At 26.0% G+C, this 21,925-nt stretch overlaps 2 protein-coding genes across 3 annotated transcripts in view; both read right to left on the reverse strand.

The window, feature by feature from the left end:
- Nucleotides 1-4,702, reverse strand: part of LOC100199469 (serine/threonine-protein kinase atr) — a 99,624-nt gene extending 94,922 nt beyond the window's left edge. The window contains exons 1-2 of one of the 2 annotated variants that reach the window (XM_065790812.1): nt 4,620-4,702; nt 2,635-2,720 (exon numbers count right to left, since the gene is read on the reverse strand). Coding sequence is in view for 1 of the 2 variants with exons in the window: in XM_065790811.1 (XP_065646883.1) it covers nt 2,635-2,720; nt 4,610-4,617 (94 nt within the window). In the remaining variant the exon portion in view is untranslated. Of the gene's footprint in view, nt 1-2,634; nt 2,721-4,609 lie in introns of both variants that reach the window. The other variant, XM_065790811.1, reaches the window with a different exon arrangement.
- Nucleotides 4,703-7,361: 2,659 nt separating this feature from the next.
- Nucleotides 7,362-21,925, reverse strand: part of LOC100204243 (tudor domain-containing protein 5) — a 54,401-nt gene continuing 39,837 nt past the window's right edge. Inside the window, exons 8-19 of the mRNA XM_065790813.1 lie at nt 21,436-21,513; nt 21,015-21,149; nt 20,845-20,922; nt 19,490-19,598; nt 19,197-19,239; nt 18,734-18,799; nt 18,207-18,324; nt 8,780-8,859; nt 8,215-8,277; nt 7,877-7,982; nt 7,710-7,774; nt 7,362-7,632 (exon numbers count right to left, since the gene is read on the reverse strand). Coding sequence (XP_065646885.1) covers nt 7,518-7,632; nt 7,710-7,774; nt 7,877-7,982; nt 8,215-8,277; nt 8,780-8,859; nt 18,207-18,324; nt 18,734-18,799; nt 19,197-19,239; nt 19,490-19,598; nt 20,845-20,922; nt 21,015-21,149; nt 21,436-21,513 — 1,056 coding nt within the window. The 3' untranslated portion in view covers nt 7,362-7,517. The remainder of the gene's footprint in view (nt 7,633-7,709; nt 7,775-7,876; nt 7,983-8,214; nt 8,278-8,779; nt 8,860-18,206; nt 18,325-18,733; nt 18,800-19,196; nt 19,240-19,489; nt 19,599-20,844; nt 20,923-21,014; nt 21,150-21,435; nt 21,514-21,925) is intronic.

Raw genomic sequence — 21,925 nt, forward strand, 5'->3', positions numbered from 1 at the left:
GTGCATTACTTTTGTCCAATGTTTATCATAAGTTTTTTTTGCTTCTATTCCATTTTTGCCATAGTATAACGTTAATCTTATTCTGTCAAGCATAAACCACCTACATAAAATAGCCCCAATGGTAAACCAACATTGAACTCCTTGGAGTTAACCTTATTCACTGCAGATAGGCTAAATTTCCAATTAAACTCTTCATTTAGCAATTTTTCAAAATCAGCCATCCACTTTTTTATATCAACTTCATTTGTAAGTACTTTTCCATCTAGCATTTCCATATGACTTCATATTCTTCAACAGCATCCCTATTTCTAACAATTTGCTTTATTACTACGGTTACTGCATTTCTTTTGCCTTCTAAAACTAACATCTCATTAAATAACTTCTGCTCATATAATAGAACTTTGTATTCAACTTGCATTGTGCTGAGCCAAGTAATACAAGAACCTGTTTTCTTTATTCTTAGGCTTTTCACATTTTATAAAATTTCCTCTTATCTTTTAAAATTTTATCTACAGACTGTCAATCACAGTCTGACAATTACAGAACATTTGAAAATTCCAACATTTCTTCTTTATTTCTAAAATACCAAAACCCTTTCTAATATGTACTCCCTCAATACTACCTGTAGCTGCACCAAAATGTCTATTCATAGTCTCAACATACAACCAACCTTTCATTTTCTCAAAACAATGTAGAATTTTCCTTTTTCTTTTCTCGTTCTACATATTCAAGATCTGAATAATTTTTCATTTTTTTCATTTAGCAATAGCTAATCTTAACACCATTATTTTAACCAACATTATTTTATCTCAACTATGTAATTTATCCATTTTTCTGAAATTTTTTTTTGGCATCCAACCTGGAAGACTTTGTAACAACAATATCTTAGTGCCGCTGCATTTTCAGGAAGTTTCTTGGGGGCAGCATACGTATAATCTTCTCTTACCTGCCATTTCAGCAATCTCCCACTTTTTAAAATCAACTTAAAACCCACATTGATTGATCTGACCTCTAATATCGCACCTTTTGTTGACACTTATCTATTTTCACATTGAAACTTTCATTTACTTTACAGAGTGGTCAACTGTTTAAAAAATCATGGTTGTTGTAACATATACTTGCCATTGTTAAATGATTTATTTCTGACAAATTACTTGACCAAGATCAACAATATATATACATATATATATATATATATATATATATATATATATATATATATATATATATATATATATATATATATATATACGTAAACATTTATATAAACAGTGTGTTCCATTTTTAACTTACAATACAATCGCAACAACTTTATCAAAAACTCTCTTTTTGTATCCCTTAATTAACTTTCAGCAACTTTATTTAAAAGCTGTCAGTCTGAAGAATAATATAAGCTAAAAATTTGTGATTCTGACAAGAAAATAGCAAACTTATGAACAAAAATGCTATTTAACTTATGTTATGCAGAAAAACCAAGTAAAAAAGTGTTTCAACTTTAAAGACATACTAATGCAGAACAGTATTGTGAATGGTATTGAATATTTTTACAAGATGTTGATAATTCAATTCTTAATACATAAAAGAAACTAAAAATTCACGAGAAACTTCATTAGGTAAAAGACTAAGGAAAATAAATGGGTTATCTTGATACCATACATTTTACATCACTTACCATGTGATTATTAAGGAGGATTTCTTTAAAAATGAGCTTGTATATCTACAAAAAAATAATAATGTCGAGATGACAACTTACAGAAAACTAGTTTTTTGACGGTTGAAAAAGTATTAGATCATTAGTTTAGTATGTATGGCATTATGCATTAGCATAATGAATTATTAATGAAATTAATAAAACACATAAAAACAGGCTGAGTGCAATACTAAACAAGAGAAGTTAGGGATTGATACTACCTTGCCTTTGTATTAAATGCCATGTGTTTCTCTTATTAATAGCGTACAAGGTCAATTTAAAAGTCCAGGTTAAGAGTGATTAATCTTATTTAGATATGCAACTCCAGGAGTCCAGAAGAAATTTTTATAAAAACGTCATTTAATATACAATAATCATTATTTAAACAGTCTGTGGTTTTATCAGTGTCAACTATATAAACCATCTTAAAATATAAATATTTATTTTGTATTTTAAAAAATGTTTATTAACAGTCATTTGAACAGTAGGTGATGGAGTATCCTATTTTTAAGTTACGAAACAAAGATATGCAATTGAAATTTCATTCATGCATTTTATACAAACAATAAGTCGCTGTCTTTTTATTAAAACTTATGAAAGTTATTGAATAAAAAACAGCTTTTCTTAAAGAGTAGGAGCAAATTTTAAACTCTTCTTTGTGTAAATAATACATATTTACAATGCACATTAAAAACAGTTTTAAAAAAGCGCCAAAACTTTTAGGTTAATACACTAAGTTTCATCTTAGGTTACACAAATTCATAAATGCTTTATAAAATCTTTATCAAAAATTTTAAATGTAAAAATATAAGATTGAATTTATATATTTTAACTTAATATATATTTATATGTTCATAAATAACACCAATATCAACATAGGGTTTGTTTTGTAAGGCAGTATGAAGGCTTGTAAGACAAAAAAACAGCAAAACTGTCAATTTTACCTGAATTGAGATCTGTAAGCAAGTTATTTACACAATCACAAATAACGCGAGATGTCTGAAACACATTATTTTCTTGATTTCCAGTACTAAGAGAGTAAAATAATCCATTTAAATTAACAAAACATTAAAAACATTTTATTTTGTCAGAAACTCTACTTTTTTTTATTTAAAAAAGGAAAAAAAAGTATACTAACTAAAAGCAAACTAGTATAATAATAAAATTTTGAATGCATTTTTAAATTGGTGATTATAGTAAACATTTCGTTACAAGTAAAAAAAACTACAGTTTAAACTATCTTGATAAGTACAACCATCAAAACTTCATAAAGACTTTAGTTAAACAACATGTTTAACATCAAAACATAAACTAATTAACATTGAATTCATGATATGCAACAAAAAACCTCATGTTACTCAAGCAGAATTATTATATAAAATCATTTTTTAATCATTTAAAAAAGTAGTTATTTGCTATAGATTCTCCAAATTAAAAATACTTTTTTAACTATGCTTTCCACTAATATCCTAATTTATCTGCCACCAACTTCCTAATATACACTAGCAAGCAAAAAAAAATTGAACAGCATCAAATTTATTAAAAAAACTAATATATTTAATATTATTAAAGGAAAACTTTATTTATAAAATCTTATACAAACTTTGAAAAATACATACTTTAACAATTTTTGAACAGATAAATGTATACAAAATTTATATTTAGTATGTAAAAAAAAAGTAGCGGGGACTATTTTTTTAACATTGTTTTATATTCAATGCTAAAAGATTTTCAAATAGCTATCCATAAATTTTTCAAATTTGAAAATTTCCTTTCATGGACCTCCTCATCAACATAACTCCACAAATTTTCTATAGGAATAATGTCAGGACTTTATGCAAACATTTTATTTGCTAACCATATACAATCTTTCTACATCTTTACCAGAAAAACAAACATCAACCATAGATTTACTGTTTTACAACCATATAACCATTTCTAGATTTACTGTTTCGTGTAGACAACTAGGATGAAATTGCTTATTAGACGTCTGTATAAATATTTGTAGGTGAGTGCAGAAAAAAACAAGATTTATCTGACCATAGACTTAAGTCCAATCTGTACTTTTATTAGTGTTTACTTGCGATAATTAAATTTTTTTCTATGATGGGTTGTAAGTAGAGGTACTTTTTTTTACATTTGTAGATTTTGAAAAATATTGCTAAATTGTATTTGTTACCAGTAGAGTACCTAATTAGTCAATTAAAATGAAAAAATTAACAAAAAAAAAATTTGGCCAACTGATTTATTATATGAAAACAAAAGCTGTCAACATGGAAAGTTTCATTTTCTTCTTGTCTTATAAAAATATTACAAAACCTTTAACACATCTTACCCCACAGAAACATAATCTAAATTCTTCTATACATTTAAGCATTTATCATTTATAAAGTGAATAGACTTAACATGACAATCTTAAATAATATAGAAATATGACAGTCTTAAACAATATAATATTCATATGACAGTCTTAAACAACATAACATTCAATGACAGTCTTAAACAATATAACATTCATATGACCGTCTTAAACAATGAAACATTATATGACGGTCTTAAACAATATAACATTGATATGACAGTCTTAAATAATATTTATAGACATATATTACAAGAGCTCATAAAATAAACCACTTAATTAAACAAATATATAAGAATATGCCATTCCATATGTATTAAATAAAAAAAACTGTTCACTTTTTTAAACTTTTTTTGCTTGCCAAACTATTTGATACCAACCTCCTAATGTATGCTACCTGCTGCATATAAATATTTACAATATTTTAAAATACATAACTTCATTATAAAGCATTATTATAAATATAAAACTATAATTGATAATTCTTTGTTAGCCATATAATCATTAGTATATTTTGCAGTAAAAATTAAAAAATATATATATATATATATATGACTCACACTTCCATACTTTATTTGAATAAATGAGTAGGTGAGTTGGACTTGATGATTTCATTCAACAACTTTAATTAAATGATTATAATATTCCTATTATAAAAATTGATAAACAATTTAACTAGCAATCAAAGTCATTTACATACCAATCAAACAATAGAAACCAAATGGATTGGTTTTAAAACAATTAACTGAAAAAAAAAATTTTCAGTTAATTGTTTTAAAACCAATCCATTTGTTTTTTTAAAAAAGTTTTTTTTTAAAAAAAAAAAACACTGTTGTTACAACCCACTTCTAAACCAATACCTTTGACACACAAACCTCTGACAAACAAAGTTGCTGTATCACACTCAACTTACCTCACAACACATAAAAACAGGTTGAGTGCAATACTAAACAGGAAAGTTCAAAGTTCAAAAACTGTCATAAAACATGTACATAATATTAAAAAAAATGCAATTACTATAAGAAAATCTTTCTTATAGTTATAAAAAATTCATGTTACAAAAATATCCCGCACCAATACTCTGATAATTCATAAAACCCAGTTAAAATCAACTTGTCCAAAACTCACTTTTATCATAAAAGTCCTGCTTTTAAGGTTATTTGCAAGTATATATTATTCCTAAACAAAAAGTGGTAGAGCGCTTGCTTTGTAAGTAAAAGCATGGAGTGCAATATTGTAAGTAAAAAGTATGGAGTGCAATATTGAAATATTACAATTTTGTTGATATTTCCATATTTATGAATGGAAATACTTTGTCTGCTACTTTACAGTTTCAAAGATTATCTAATACTACTGACTTTATATGGAAACCATATACCCAATCCATTGCTAAGTTAGCCTCAACATGGGTTGCCTTTTTAATTGTACCTGCCATTTTTTTACATTGATTCCATTCTTTATCTCTATAAATTTTGAACAACAACAGTATTCCTTACACCATTGTTTTTCAAATGATATCTCTTTTCTACAAATACTGGCATAGCTGCTAAGTTTTCATCAATTGTTTTATTAACCTAAAGTCAATCTTGTGTGACTCTTCATGCAGCAAGGCTGCATCATTTGACTATATATGTTGAACAAAACTAGATGAATAAAAAACTTTTATTCATCTAGTTTTACTTTTTCATCAACTGAAGTAGCCCTTAGGTCTTGGGGAGGTAATTATTACACACAAACAAAAAATTTTCGCAATAATTTCTTATTGTTATTTTGTTATATTGTTACATGAAGACAAAAACAACACTAAAGCAACTAAAGTAATTATTAATTTTATTTTAATAATTTTAAAAACCTTTATACAGAGTAGGGGTGCACCAGATCAGAAATTTTGAATTCTGGTCAGAACCAGATTTACCAGAATTGTTAATAAAATTCTAGACAGAATTCCGGCTGGAACGAGAATTATACCTATGTAATATTTTACCTTCAAGATTGAAAACCTGCACCTCAGCATCTTAATATATATTTATAACCTATAATATATATATATATATATATATATATATATATATATATATATATATATATATATATATATATGTATATATATATATATATATATATAACCTATTTCATTAATTTGATTCTTGTTTCATTTAAATCTAATATGTTGTTTTTACTTGTTTCTTATAATTTTATTTATTGAAAGTTTTAATCTGCATAATATTTATACTTAAAATTATTTCTTTGTTTTTTATTTTTCCATTTAGGTTAAAATTGAAATTTTTACTATATTAGGCATCCTATACTTTCTAATTGTTTAAAATTTAAGTAACATTTAAAATGAGACTATTCTCAGAGGCAGGTAACATTTTTGATGAAAAAAGAGCTAGTTTGTTGTCCAAATATGGATAGCAACTTTTTTTGCACCACAATATTCCTAAACTTCTAGTAATCCTTAGATAATTGATTACTGCAAATAAAACTACATTGCGTTTATTAAAAATTTTGTATTTTTGACCTAGGTTTACCTCTTCCGCAATTCTGGCCTGAAATATTGTAATTCCGGCAAGAACCGGAATGATCTAAAAGTCACAAATTCAGGCCAGAATTTCGGCCAAAACAGAATTTCGGTACATCCCTAAAACAAAGCAAAAAATGTTTACATATTTTGTTACTTATTACTAAACGTTTTATTTGTTTATTTATATATAAACTATATATATATATATATAATTATATATATAATTTTTTATATTTTTTATTATATATATATTTTTTTGTTGTCGTTGTTTTTTTCAGTTTTTGTTGCTTTTTTCTTTTCCATCCATTGACTGTTTTATATAGGGAGAGCATGCAAGGACTGTACATCAATCAACTGACTTAAATAGAGAAAACATGCAGGGAGTGTACAAACATACAGCAAATTAAATAGGGAAAACATGCAGTAGTGAACATATATCAACTCAGGGTTTGGATTAGGACAGACAATCTTAATATTAACCCTTTTTCTGTATATACACTCCCTGCATCTCTACCTATTTAAATAAGTCAGCATATATACACCCCCTGCATGTTCTTCCAATTTAAGTTAGTCAATGCATGAGCTCATTTATTAGTAAATATCAATAAAATACGGTTCACATTGTAAAAAACCATTCACGTTAACAAATAAAAAAGTTCAAGAGTAAAAATGCCATTTCAAGTGGTAAAAAAAAGTCAGCAAATATATCAAGAAAATTTTAGAAATTAAAACCAAAAACAACTTTTTTCTTTTTTTTATTCAAAATAATAAAAAATTACTTATATAAATGGTAACATAATATTTAAATAACAAAGCTATATACATAAAAGTCATTTAATAAAAGACTGTAAAATAAAATGAAAAAGATGTTTATGATACATATATAGTTTAAAAAATATATAGCAAAATATTTAATAAAAAACACAATTGAACAAAGACAAGAATTATGTTTTCTTTAAATTTAATTCTAATTCTTTGATATCATTCTCTAATAATCTTAAGTCATCTAATGTTTTCTCAGATGCTGTATTGGTCATCATTCCATAGTGAAGTCGTTTCCTTAAAAAAATTCATTCAATACAATTAAAATTAAAGAAAAATAAAAAAAAGGTTTTAAAAACAAAATTTATCAGTACCTTTTGAACTTGAGTTCCATGAGTTTTAGCTTTGCCTCCTCTTCTTTTAATTCATTTTCATTTAACTAAAAGAAATTTTTTTTAATTGATTATTTTAAACTAAATTAATTAAATTAAATTAATTGAATTTTTTCATTTGCTTTTAAAATTAACTATAATTTTTATACCTTTCGTTGCCAAAATTCCTCTTTCTCTACTTCTTTGACTAATGAGTTAATGGCAACCAAGTAATGAGCTTTTCTGCATTTAAATATGCCGCATATTTGTAGTAAGCTAAGAAAATATAAATAAATCACGATTACCATTAAAATGATTTTTTAATTGAGATGAGGGTGCCAAGCCCATAAATTAAATTTAAGAAATTCTCTAAAAATTATTCTTAAAAAACTTCTTTTTGACTTGATGCGCAATAGAAAACTGTTCATAAACTTTTAAATGTTTAAATTTAAAACTTTTAAAATTAAAAACACTTTTAAAAACTTTTTTCAAATACTTAGATGAATACCTTGATACTTTATACACAGTAAAATGAGATCGAAACAAAAACCCAACACCAGAATTATTCATTCTAAAAACAATGCAAAATATATTTCAAAATTTTTTTTAACTGATCAGCATTATTGTAGTTTTTCTATTAAAACAGATCTAGGTTGTCTAAACTAGATTTGCTTTGCAAAGTGCTTGCAAAGTATTTCAACTCAATGCATGGTCTACTTGTACAAATCTAATTAACATACAAACCTTAAAAATAATTTTAAGATTTTTGAGAATATCTTTTTCTATTTATCTACACAATGTATTGTTTATTTTTATTGATATTGTCCTAATACTTCATAAGTATTTATTTATAGCTTTTCTTCAAGTTTTCTTGAGACAATCTGGTTTAAAAACAGGTAAAATAAAATACTCTTAAAGTATTTCTTAAAGCCATATCTTATCTTGAAGAAAAAGTGTGCAAATAATGAAATTTTTAGAATGCATTTAATGATATAATAAATATAAAACAAAAAACTTCTAACAACATAAAAAAAAAATTATATAATAAAAAAAGTTATTTAAAAAAACCTTACTTCTTTAGCACTGAGAATAAATTTTCATTTTCAGATTCGCTAATTATATCATTTTCAAATGACAACTTCTTTTGACTGAGCTGAGATAAAACAAAAAAATTCAAGAATTTTATAAATATAAATTTAATTAATTTATTACTGTATTATTTACTGTATTATTATTTAATCTATAGTTACTTATCAAACACTTATTTAATGACTTTAAATACATCTTGTGTTAAGCGCTACTGAATGTGCAAGGTTATTGCTAAACAATTATAATTTCTGGCTAATCAACATGTTGAGCGGTTCATGCCATTTTCAAATTTTCTTAAAATTTTTTTAAAATTGTTTGTTTTTGTTAATTTAACTTTATTTAATTAAGTTGGATTAGGAATTAATTTAAAAACAATTTTAAAAATTATATAAATAATAATAAAAGTTTAATTATAAAACATTAATAACAAAAAAAACGTATTTTATCAATGTAAACAATAGCAACTGTAAAACATAAATAATTAAAAACCAAAAGTTAAATTCTCTCATTAATACAAAAGGGAGAGAGAACCCTTTTATTTTAATGTCAAGATCTGGGAACACTTTTGTAAGACTATGACAGAAATGTTATCTAGAGCAGGAGAAAAAGATTAGTTGATAAGAGAAATAATTTTAGCAACAAAAACCGGAGTGATTGGGTTGTCTAATAATGTTTCTTTGGAATTGTTAATGACAATGTTTTTTTTTTACCTTAGTTAATCACACAGTTGAAGATTTTCTACTATTGAAGATCGTCTCTAGAATCTAACTTCTGAGATAAAATATGAGATTTAGTATACTGAGAATATTGGAGCTCAGTATCAGACAGCACTTTTTTACATTAATTTCCTGCGATAATAAAAAGACATTTGTCATTAAGTGAGAATTGTAAAAAAGATGTCATTGTTATAAAGACATTTGTCATTAAGTGAGAATTGTAAAAAAGATTAAATGTCATTGTTATATGCCGAAATAAAAATAAAAATAGAAATGAAGTACAAAAACTACTATAGTTAAAAATAGTTGCAGCACAATTAGGTGACCATGGTGTAAAATGAGACTGGAACTAAAACAAGAAGTAATAAAAGCTTCCATACCTGCCTGGATCTAGGAGATTATGTAAAAAGCGCAATTGTCAGCTGAAAGACAAAAGACATCAGCCCATAAACTGTTTTTATGCTTGGTATTTATAGGTACTTTTTTCATGTTTTAGGTTATTGGAGAACTTGGCTCAATCAATAATGCATGGCACTTGAGCAATGAGCTCAGCAGTTGCCTCAGTCCAGCTAATCAACTTAAATTTGTAATAAAGGACTCCTTTGTGTCCTAAACAATGCACACCAAAAGCACAAACAGAGACACTATCCATGCAGAACATGGAACAGAAAATACTCTGATATTTTAGGACTACTAATGAAATCAGCTCCTCTTAGAGCTACAAAGAGTTTGACTAAGTCTTACTACCAGCGGCCCTCAAAACCATCAAACTGAACCTCAGAGCTGTACCCATATTAGAAGATAACAGAAAGAGCTGCGCCGCAGCTTACAAGGTGGTACAAGCAAAAAACCTTTAAGTAGAGTCAAAAAAACCATTATTTTATGAAGAAACAATTTAATACAGATTTGCATCCACACCAGCTTAATAGATGAAGAAGTATGAGTATGGTCATCAAAACATTTCTACTTACCCTTAGTTTGCCTAGGAGAACTTCTATAAGACAGCAGTTGGATTCAGTTTTTTATTAAGATATTATCTCTAGCTTATTTCAACCAAGTCATGGTTAACTTCTTTTAGCCGCTGCCTAGAAACTTCATGAGTTTTAAAAACTAGTATTTCTTCCACAAATTAAGTACTTTAAAAGTCTCATTAGATTTTAATAAGTTTTGATTGAAAGCCATTGATATGAGTGAAATAGTTACTTGTTAAAAGAACATGCGAACCAATTGTCAAGTATGTAATTAATTGAGTATGAAAAAACAGTCAACCATTTAAATGTATCTTTTAAGGAAAGTATTGTAGTTCATCTGCAGCAGCTAAACAAAACTAAAGAAGACAATCATTAAAAATATTAACAACTATGAAAAGTCACGATACTGGTATTTACGTGATAGAAACATTGAACTCAAAACTTACATACTACAGTATTTCATGCAACAGTTCTTTTTTAAAGACAAGTGATGAAAAGAATTATACATGATAAAAACTAGTCAAAAAAGTGTCCTACAACTTTTTTTATAAATTTTTTTTTTATAACAAGAGCCAGGGAATCATATCCAATAAAACAGAAATTGCTTTAAAAGAAGTACCCAGTGACATTAAACATAAAAAAAGTTAACACAATCAGTTAGCCTTAAGGTATGTGCTTTTTAAAAATGTTTAAACACAAATATAGATGCCCAGATGGAAAGAGATCAATTAGTTATCAGGTAATAACTATCAACACTTATTTAAAGAAACTTACTGTTCTATTAATGTTTGTAAGTGAACAGGTAGAACCATAGTCATTATAACACATAGTCTGGCCAGTTGGGCCGTTTTCGCAAGATTATTTTGTTTTTTAACAATAAAAAATTAAAATTTGAATTGATGTTGAAAATAGTTTATTTATCGTGCCCAAACTATTAATAAGTGCACAAAAATCTAAAAAATGGCAAACTTTGGAGAGGAACAGTCCATTGATTCTCTTATATTAGATCTAGAATCAGACGTTTTTTTTGAAAAAAGTAAGTTTCTTAATGACGTCGATGCTTTTCTTACAGAAATTGAGAATGGAAGCGTTTCAAACAACTTTAACTGCCAGCAGTGTGTGAAAAAATGCAAATCAGAGAAAGGACTCAAACGCCACATAACAACACATCACTCTAAGATTGACTCTTCAACACATCAAACAAATGCAACAACAGATATTAAGCGTGCATGTACTGTAGACGAATTCATAACTTTCATTAAAAAAAGCATTAAATTTGTGCAAAACGATCTTTGCTACCCTCCATATATCAGAGATGAGCTTTCAAGGTACAGTTTCTCTAAAGATGATGCAAAGCATTCATTTGATCTAATAAAGGAAGTTATTGAAAATTTTAATGGTGATGCGGAAGTTTTTTATCCACAATTTTACAAAGTTGCTGGTCAGAAAGGTTTTATGAAAAATCTTACAGATAAAACTTCAACTCTTGTAGGATATGACCTTGCAAATCACATTTTGGCTCACTTGACTAAGTCTAATAATGCCACCTCAGTTTTAGCTATTGATGATAAAATTAAGTTAACAGATAAAGAAAAAAGTTTAATTGAACATTTGGGTGGGTATGTATTTAGTACATTTTATCGAAGGATACGTTATTCAAAAAGTTGGCAAACCAGATTTTGTCAAGAAACACTCTCAATTCTGTTGGCTGTAGAAAATGATTCTAATTATTTTGATGAGTATAATCATGATACTCATAAAAAATTTACTAGCTTAAAAAATCGAGGCGGTCTTTGGTCTATATCTTCTGATGCTTTGTCACTATTTAAAATAGCAGAAATAGCATTCAGAAAATCAACAAAAATTTTAACTAAAACTATTGACTGCAGAGTTACTTCAAGATGTTGGGGTTTTATCTCACTTCTCAAAAATTTGCAATGTTTCTTCTACTAAAGTATCTAAAGAAATGTCTCTCAATCTTCTAGACTATCTTTTAACTCTTTATATTCAGGTTCGCTCATTTTCCTATTCAAAAGACCTTGTAAACTTGCATAAAATCAAGTCTAAGATTAAAAGAACAAAACCATTAAGAAAAGAAATCAAGAAAGGAACTTTGAACTCCACTGAATAGTTTAGATAAAAAATAGAGATTAAAAGTTATTTTCATAGCCACAAATGTCATTAAAAACATAATCTTGCATAAGAACTACATTGCAGCATGATGGAGAAATACAATGATTAATAAAGTGAAAACCAAATGAAATTAAGTAAGTTTTTATTTTAAGTATCAAATGTTATACAATTAAAACTAGTTTAATAGTTATTTATTTTTACTATTTTATTAAAATAATTTTGAAATAAATAATGTTAAGAATTTTATTTTAGCCTCTTCTTTCTTTGAAACACAACTTCAACTTAAGAGTCACTTTTTAGCCTCTTAGAGAATTTAAAAGGTTAACAATGTACCTTTTGGTGCCCCAATTACCACTTATTATGCAAAGTCTTGAATACTAAAAAATAGTATTCAAGACATGAGAACCTTTCTTGTATATATATATATATATATATATATATATATATATATATATATATATATATATATATATATATATATATATATATATATATATAAATATATATATATATATAAATAAATATATATATATATATATATATATATATATATATATATATATATACATTGGTTTCTTATCGTATTGTTATTATACCCAATATCATGTAAAGATGGGTTATCCTTTCTTTTTCCAATGGCTCGTTGTTGGCCAAAATAATTTTTTTAATGAATCTTGACATAGCCGTTCAGTTAAAACATATTGGACACCCATATTTAAAAGGTATTTAATTATCAATAACTCAATAATAATAATAAATCAATAAATCAATAACTGAGTGAACAGTAATATTGATCCCTTCGTATGTTTGCCAAGATAAAAACATATTCCCCCGATCAGCCTTAGTGAAATTTCCAGGTCTTTGATCTATAGACAATTTCCAATTTTCAAAGTATTTTAAAAAGACTTCAGTCAACCATATTAGCCTTTCATCATTCATCAAATAAAATGGCTTGGAAAATCGATTTTGATTCCTAGTGCAATCTGTAATATTTTTCACATTTATACAACCAAAAAAATCATTTAACATCTGACAATATTCAGCAGTTCTAGAGGCTTCAGCAGGACCAAATGCCTTTAAAGCAGTGCTAACAGATGAACTAAGTACTTGAGCTGCTAATCTAACATTCATTTTGGAAAATGGGCTTAACCTAATGTGTTCTAAGGAGAGATTTGGGCAAGTGTGAAGGCCACAGTTTAGATCTTCATAAAATAATTCAGATATGTGGTTCCACAAAATGTGATTATCAGTATTCCACATATATCTTCCTTTACCTGATGCAGAATGAAAAAGGCAATTTCGAGCAGTCTTTATCAAATGTGGAGGATCAGCTATAAAATATATAAAACGATCATCATCAGCAAATTTATTTTTGATGCGATAGATAAATTTAACATTTGTATTAATATCTTGTTCTTCTGTCATATGAAAATGCATGCTAAAAAATTTATGATTGCATGAGGCACCATCACTTGTTGTAGCAATTACTTAAAGATTGCATGAAAGCTCTAAAATACTGACAGCCTTCCAAAATAAGGGGAACAATTGAATAGCTTGGATGTTTGTAGTAGCAAAGTTTGCAAAACTATATTTAAAAGGGTTTACAACACCTCTCACAAGAAAAACAAGGATATGTGTTGCAATTTCATCAGCTTTGTTAAGAGTTGCATAGTTAATATTTGTGTCACCAAGATCAACAAATCCAATAAGATCACCAGAATACTTATCCCAAACCGAATTTTCCTGAATTTTCATTTCATCAAATAAAAGAGTGATAAACCGTTCTTGCTCAGAAAAATCCTTTACCTTTAAACTTAATTCATTGACAATTTCATGGTTAAATCCTCTTTGTGGTCGGATATAGTTTTTGTAGTCTCGTAAACGCCTTTGACTTGGTAAAATTACAAATCCAGAACCTGTTTTTTCATTAAAACGAATTTCCTCATAAGCTGCAGGAGACTTTGCAACAAGACCTAAACAATAGCGAATAATCATTGGGTGATAACGAATTCCATGTTTTGAAGTATTTAAGTATTTTTGCTGCTCATCCCAAAATAGCTTCATAAATGGAGTGACTGTCCTATAAGTTTTTGATATGATTGAAACCAAGTCTTTGTGTAGGTCATTACTTACAAGATGAGAGGATTCACTTAATTCCTTTTGCATTTCTTTTATGTTCTCTTTTAGCAATTTATTTTCTAAACGATAATTTTGTAGGGTTAATTTAACACATTCTGGTGCAGTTTTAGAAATTGGAGCTCTAAGTTTACCTGGAATAAGTAATTTATCACTATTTTTTTGAAAAGATATTTTTTCTTGAGACTGAAGACATTGGCATGCTTTACAAATTTCATCCTTAGCAATAATAACTTTGCATATAAGAGATCGGATATGTTCTGTTTAATTTAAAGGTAAAGAATAACTATTAAATAATTCAAACTTTTTAGGTATAGCACGAATAAGATATCCATAAGAACTAACTGATTTATTTGTAATACCAGGGCATACCATATATGATAACAAAATTGAAATAAGGTTAGAAATAGTTGTATTAAACATTGATCTTTTTAGATGCAAGTATATTTCATGATTATCTGGTAGAAGCCATAAAAATATACGAATAGTAAGTGAGAGACTATCATCAATGTAAATTTCGTACTTCGGAACAGTGTGAACATCACCCATCTTACTCAATTTTAAAAAAGTTTCACTAGCATTTATATCCCAGTCAAGTTTTTGAAAACTAATACATTTAACCAATTCCTTAAAAGACTTATACGACTTACTATTAACTGTTTCATCTGATATAGAAGGAAATTCTGATCTCTTTAGGGATATAGAAGAAGCTAATCCTCGTGCTTTGGGAATAAGCAAACATGAAGAAGAGCATTGCGATGAAAAGCTTTCAACTGAAGATTTTATGTAGGTAGTGAACCAGGCTTGAGAGTAGTTTTAATTGGATTGACAATTAACATGTTAGCCTTGTCTTTTGACAATTAACATGTTAGCCTTTTATTTGGGTCTTTAGGCTTTTGTCAATTACTCTATTTTTAGTTATAATGTGTATAAGTTTTTTCCTCCATTCTTTGTTAAAATCATCATCGGTGGATGGTATCTTAAAAAGTGAAACACCTTTATTTCTTCAAGAAGTACCACAACCGAAAATGGAACAATTAGCACCAGGCATTTGCAAATACCAAGGATAAATCAACCTTTTTGTAAATATTATTCTTAACAAGTCTTTGTTTACAAACAGTGTGCACTAGTTAGTAGACTGGGTTCTAAAAAAATGCTAACAATAAGATAAACAAAAGCGCTCTTCAACTGGCCAGACTATGTATATTATGACTATGGTAGAATCTTACTGTTCTATTAATGTTTGTAAGTGAACAGGTAGTACCTTACTGTTCTATTAATGTTTTAAGTGAACAGGTAGAACTTTACTGTTCTATTATTGTTTTAAGTGAACAGGTAGGAAATTCATTCAGCAAAACTATAAAAAAAAGATAAAGCAAAAATTAAAGGTGTTTATGATGTTATATTTCACAATGTTTATGTTCCTAAAAAACGTTTCATCATTTTTTAAAAAAGGTTTCATCATGTTTTAACCTGGTCAGATGTATATTACTTTTGGTTATTTGTCTGTCAGGATAGGTGAAGCTAATCTTAAAATTCAACTGTGTACTTTTCCTACCACGAGTAATATAAAGAAATACTTATCTTTTAAGTTAGTTTATTTGCATACATATTTGTGTACATGTATTATTTGAAGTTGAATAAAGTATTAATGAGCTTTTATTTTTTTTAATTTTATAATTTAATTAAATATTTTAAACCATAAACATTTTTATCCTGTATTTGTATTACCTAGATTAACGTCTGTTTTATACAAATAATATTCAAAAAATTAGAGTTGTGAGAGTCTAATGAAAGAACTTTGCTATTTTTATTGCCATAAATTTGTTTTTTTCTGTAAAATTTTTTGCGATCTGGTAAATTTGAGTTAATTTGTCCCTTGCAATATAATCTCATGTCAGATTATGTTGCATTTCAACTCATTGGGGGTTGTGCTTTTAAATCTAGCATTTAAAAATGAAAGATTTAAAAGTATTCATTTCTTCATCAAATCATTAAAACAATTATCTTCAGCCCTCAGAATTAGAAAAAAAAAGGGTTGGCAAAAAAATGCAGACCCAAAACTATTTTAGGCTGACATCAGGTTGGCACATAATTTTGAAACAGGGTTTGACAAATCAACAAATATGTGAATGTTTAGCATAAAATTTACAGAAAAAACAAACACTAAGTCTGCCGTCTTTCAAAAGTCAAAATTTGCTTCAAAGTTTCAAAAATGAATGAATGAAGTGAAACGAATGAAAGTTTTACTGATTTTATTTTAACTATCTTATTTTGAATAATTAAAAATTTATTTTTCCTGTTTTTAATTTTACTTTTTTGTTTACAATTTAAATAAAAGGGTTGTATTTGGAATTTTAATAGAAAGTTCATTATGCCGTTTTATTTTAATAATTTTATTATTAATTCAAAAAAAAACGTTCATTTTCCTTTTTTTTTTATTTATATTAGAATTTAATAAAACTCTTCATTTACTTTATTTAGAATATGAAACATCATTTTGTTGTGTTTTTGAACAAATTTGTTTAGAATTCAAATAAAACGATTGCTTTGCTGATTTTATCTTAAATATTTTACTCATAAATTAAAGGATTTGTTGTTTATTTATTTTAATTATTTTATTTAGAACTTAAATAAAGGGTTCATTTTGCTGTTTTTAATTTATTTAAAATTGCTGACCTCAGACAAGTCGGCAGTTAGGTCGATATTGCCGAGCCCTAATTCTGAGGGCTGTATTTTATATTTAATTATAATTATTCTTACATCTACAATAGGCAACATTCTGAATGAATTTCTTACCTTTTAATTTTTTAAATTATCATTTACTACAAACTTCTCCTGAAACCATCACAATAATGATATTTCAAATTTAATACAAGGCAGAATCTGCTAAGATTTTCAACATGCTTATTACTTAAAAAATTCCTAATTTTAAATTTATAAATCTAATTGCAATTATAAATAAGAAAATATGCTAACAGGTATTCATTCAATTCATCATTTAATCATTCAAATCATCATTCAATCATTCGAGTATAACAAGTATACATACAAAAAAAGAATAATTGAATTCAAGTATACATACAAAAAGGAAAAGACAAGAACATCAGTATAAGCGAGGCAATAATGTCAGTATAGTGATTTCAAAAAAATGAAAAAATGAAAATTTTTAGTCAGCATTTTCAAATTACTTTTCAATAATATGTTTTACAGCAAAAGAATGAAAAATAATTAACAAATTATTTACTTTTAAATTAAACACTTTTTTTTTAATATTATTTCCAATTTTTTTTTACACTTTTTTTTTTGCAATATATTTTATAAAAAAAGTCAAAAAAGTTAAATAAAAAAATAAAAAAAAAGGTAAAAATATAAACAATAGGAATACAAATGTTTCAAAACCATTCAAGACCCTTCAAAAAAATAAAATGTGGATAAACTCTTTTCAAACATACCATTTGTCTAAGTATATCTCCACCATCCCAAAATAATTTAGATATATCTAGACTTGTAAGCCAAGCTTGATCTTTATAATGAATGACAGCAAACAACATATCCTCATCAATCTGAAAACTGGTTAAATAGAGAAACAAGCTTGAAACTGTGTTGCAATAAACTTATTAAATAAAATAAATTAAAAATATATACATAAATATGTAGAAATATTTAAAACAAAAACTTAGCAATTTTAAAATTGAATATATTTTAAATAGTAGTGCAACATGAACATCTTAAAAAAAATTTACAAATAAAAATTTATTACGAAGATTTTTAAAAAATTATTAATAAAAAACCATAAAATAAAGATAATCCTTGAGATTTGTTAGTAAAATTATTTTAGCACATAAAAAAATTATTTTAGCATAATATCTATTTATTGTTAATCATTTTTTTTAGGATAATATCCATTTATTGTTAATCTTTCTTTTTTTTTTTGCATAAGCTTTTACAAACATTTTTAAGTAACAGTAAAAAAAATTACTTTTTAACAAAATCATTAACCACTGTCGTTGTTTTTTCCGCAACTTTAGGTTCCAAATGTTTATTTCTAAAAGCAAAAATTTATTTTTTATAATTTATCATGAACTTAAGCAATAGAGAGCTGTGCCTATAAGTAACAATGAGACATTTGTTTTTGATTTAAAAAAAAATAACTAAATTTATGAACAGATATTTGTTAAAAAAATATTCTAAATATATTAATATATACAGACAAAGATTTTTTTTTGTGTTATATTTAATGGTATATTTTTTGTGTTATGGTACATTTTTTTAATTAAAAAATAAATAGGGATCATGGTGCATAGTATCGTTCATGGTGCATAGTATCGTTCATGGTACATAGTATTGCTGATAAAAGGTACTTATGAGAAATATTTATTATTAAAAAAAAAAAAAGAAAGAACAAGAAGAATTAAATATAATAAGGCAAGAAATCAAGTTACCTTGAACAAGCATCATTTGTGGAGCTTTTCATACTTTCTGAAACTATATAAATGTTTAGAGTTTCTAATTAAAAAAATCTAATCGAAACAACACAAAAAAATAAAATAAAAAATACATAACAATATTATTAAAAATAATAATAATAACAATAATAATAAATATTAAATACAGCACAACAACAGATATAAAAAAAAACATTAAACACAATATTGTAATAGAAACAATAAAAATAGAAAGTGAAGATATAAAAGAATAAATATAATTATTTCAAATTAAAATAACATTACAATACCTTTTGGAATTTCATTATCTGTAGCTAAATTATTTTCCAATAAAACTTCAGCTATATAAACATCATCTGTATTATTTGTATCAACTAGTTCAAGAGATATAGATTTTTCCTATAATAAAAAAAATAATATAATATGTATAACTGTTTCTTAGAAATAATCCCCGAGGATAAATCCCAGTGGAAATAATACCCTCTAAAAAAAATCCCACAGAAAAAATTCTCCCAAGATAAAATCTCTCCGCAAGAAGTCCCCCAGAAAAAAATTACCTCAAAAAAAATTTTTTTTTCTTTAAATATTTTTTAAATTGATAGATTGCCTGCCTAAACCAAAACATTTTTTTCTCGGGAGATTGTTTTTGGTAGATTTTTTCCTGCCACCTGCACAACTATATATGTACACATTTATTTATCATTTGTGTGTACATTTATTCTTTATATATATATCAAAATCTGTCAATATTTTTAAGTCATAGTTGCAGCATCAGAACACTCGCAAATAATAGAACTATATGTATCAAACTCGTCTGCATAGCAAGGCCTGGCGCCGAGTTCTGTCAAATTTTATATTTTTTAAAAATTTGATTACTGAAACTAAACTAAACTATGAGAAATTCCACCAAATGAAAACCTTATTATCTATCTTACAACAATTTTATAAAATTTATATTTTATTTAAAAGTCTTTTTGTAGAAACAAATTATTTTGAAAAAAAAAATTTTGACCACAGGTTGTTAAAATTCCTTCTATGATCATTTAATAATAGCTAACTCGGTTATGCATTTAAAAATGGATATAATTATCTGTGCCTAAAATAAAGTGTTTTATTATCAATTTTTAACTAACAGTTAAGAGTTAAAAACAAACTTAATTTTCAACGAACAGATTAATAAAAGGGTTATAATTACAATTTATATATTTTTAAAAGTTCAACATGTTTTATGTTAATTTTTTTCATCACAGTCAATATCTTCAAGAAGAAAATGTAAAAAAAACCTTGCAATGGTTGCTTTTTTTTAATAAATAACTTAAACCCTCTCTATTTTATTTGCAAAAAAGTTCATATAGTTTAAAGCAAAAAAATATTTCATGGTGTCTTTGACTTATAATAAAGCTATAAAAGTATCAAATATTACAAATGGCTTCACTTCCAATTGTTTAAAGGTAAGCATGATAAAAATCTATTACAACAAAAAATATTTTTATGTAAGACCGCCAAAGCAAGTTGTTTAAATATCATAAACCAGTTGTTTCCAACAGGTTTATGCTACTTTTTTGAAAAAGTTAAACCATTACAAACAGATTAAGTATGAAATTGGCAACACTATTTGAAAAAAAATGTTGAAGGTAAAACTTACTTTTGACATTATTTTTCCATACAAATATTTATCTGATGTTAATTCAAAAAATCTCTTTATTGCTTCTTTTGACCATTTCTTTAAATATAACAACCAGTTTATTTATAACCACTATAAATGAGATTAATATAAAACCCTAATACTAATAAATAAGTTAAAAATATACGAACTTTTAAATCATAAGGTGCCACTCCATCTAGAAAACCTAAATTTGCAACAACTGGAAGAGTCATAAAATCTTTTTTCATTAAACGCAAATATAATATATCAAGAACCATTTCATTTCCATAGTCAACATAAAAAACCTGAAAAACAAAAAAAAAAATCAACAATTTTTAACTCAGTAAATGCTAAAATATAACTTTTTAATAAAATGAATTAAATTTACAAATTTTATTTTAATGTGATATTTGTTACTTTTACAAATATTTTTTAATGCGATATATATAAAATAATTTAAAACTTTTATAATTTTTTGTTATTATTACTCATATTTTTTAAAGAAACTACATGATACAGTAATAAATATCATTACATGATACTAATGTTACAGAATAGAAAGTTTACTATTACAGAATAAAAGAAATTCACCTGAACTTCGCTTGGAGATAAAACATTTTTAATAATTGCTCTGTACCATTCTCCATCTTCATATTGTGCACAACAGACCTAAAAATAAAATAAAAAATAGTAACTAAGCTTGATTTTTCTTTATACTAAATGTATTGTGGTTGTAAAGTTGAATAAATGAGACCCTCAGACAGCAAAAAGATGTTGCAGTTTTAAATAAAAAACTTTAACGAACTTTTAAAATTAAATAAACGAATCAGTAAAAAGTTAAAAAAATATTTATATATTATTTACTAATTTGTTTATTAGTAAAAAAATTACTTCAACTGATTAGTAAAAAATTACTTCAATTGATTAGTAAAAAATTAACTCTAAAATCTAATTAACTAATAAAATCTAACGATTAAAACTGAAAAACAAATCAACCAAGAAAGGCACAGTTAACAAATGAATTATAAAAATTTTATGCTAGTTTAAATGAACTTTTATAATAAGTCAACTAAACAATGTG

This window comes from Hydra vulgaris, chromosome 02 (genome assembly GCF_038396675.1).
Source record: "Hydra vulgaris chromosome 02, alternate assembly HydraT2T_AEP".
NCBI classification, from domain to species: Eukaryota; Metazoa; Cnidaria; class Hydrozoa; order Anthoathecata; family Hydridae; genus Hydra; species Hydra vulgaris.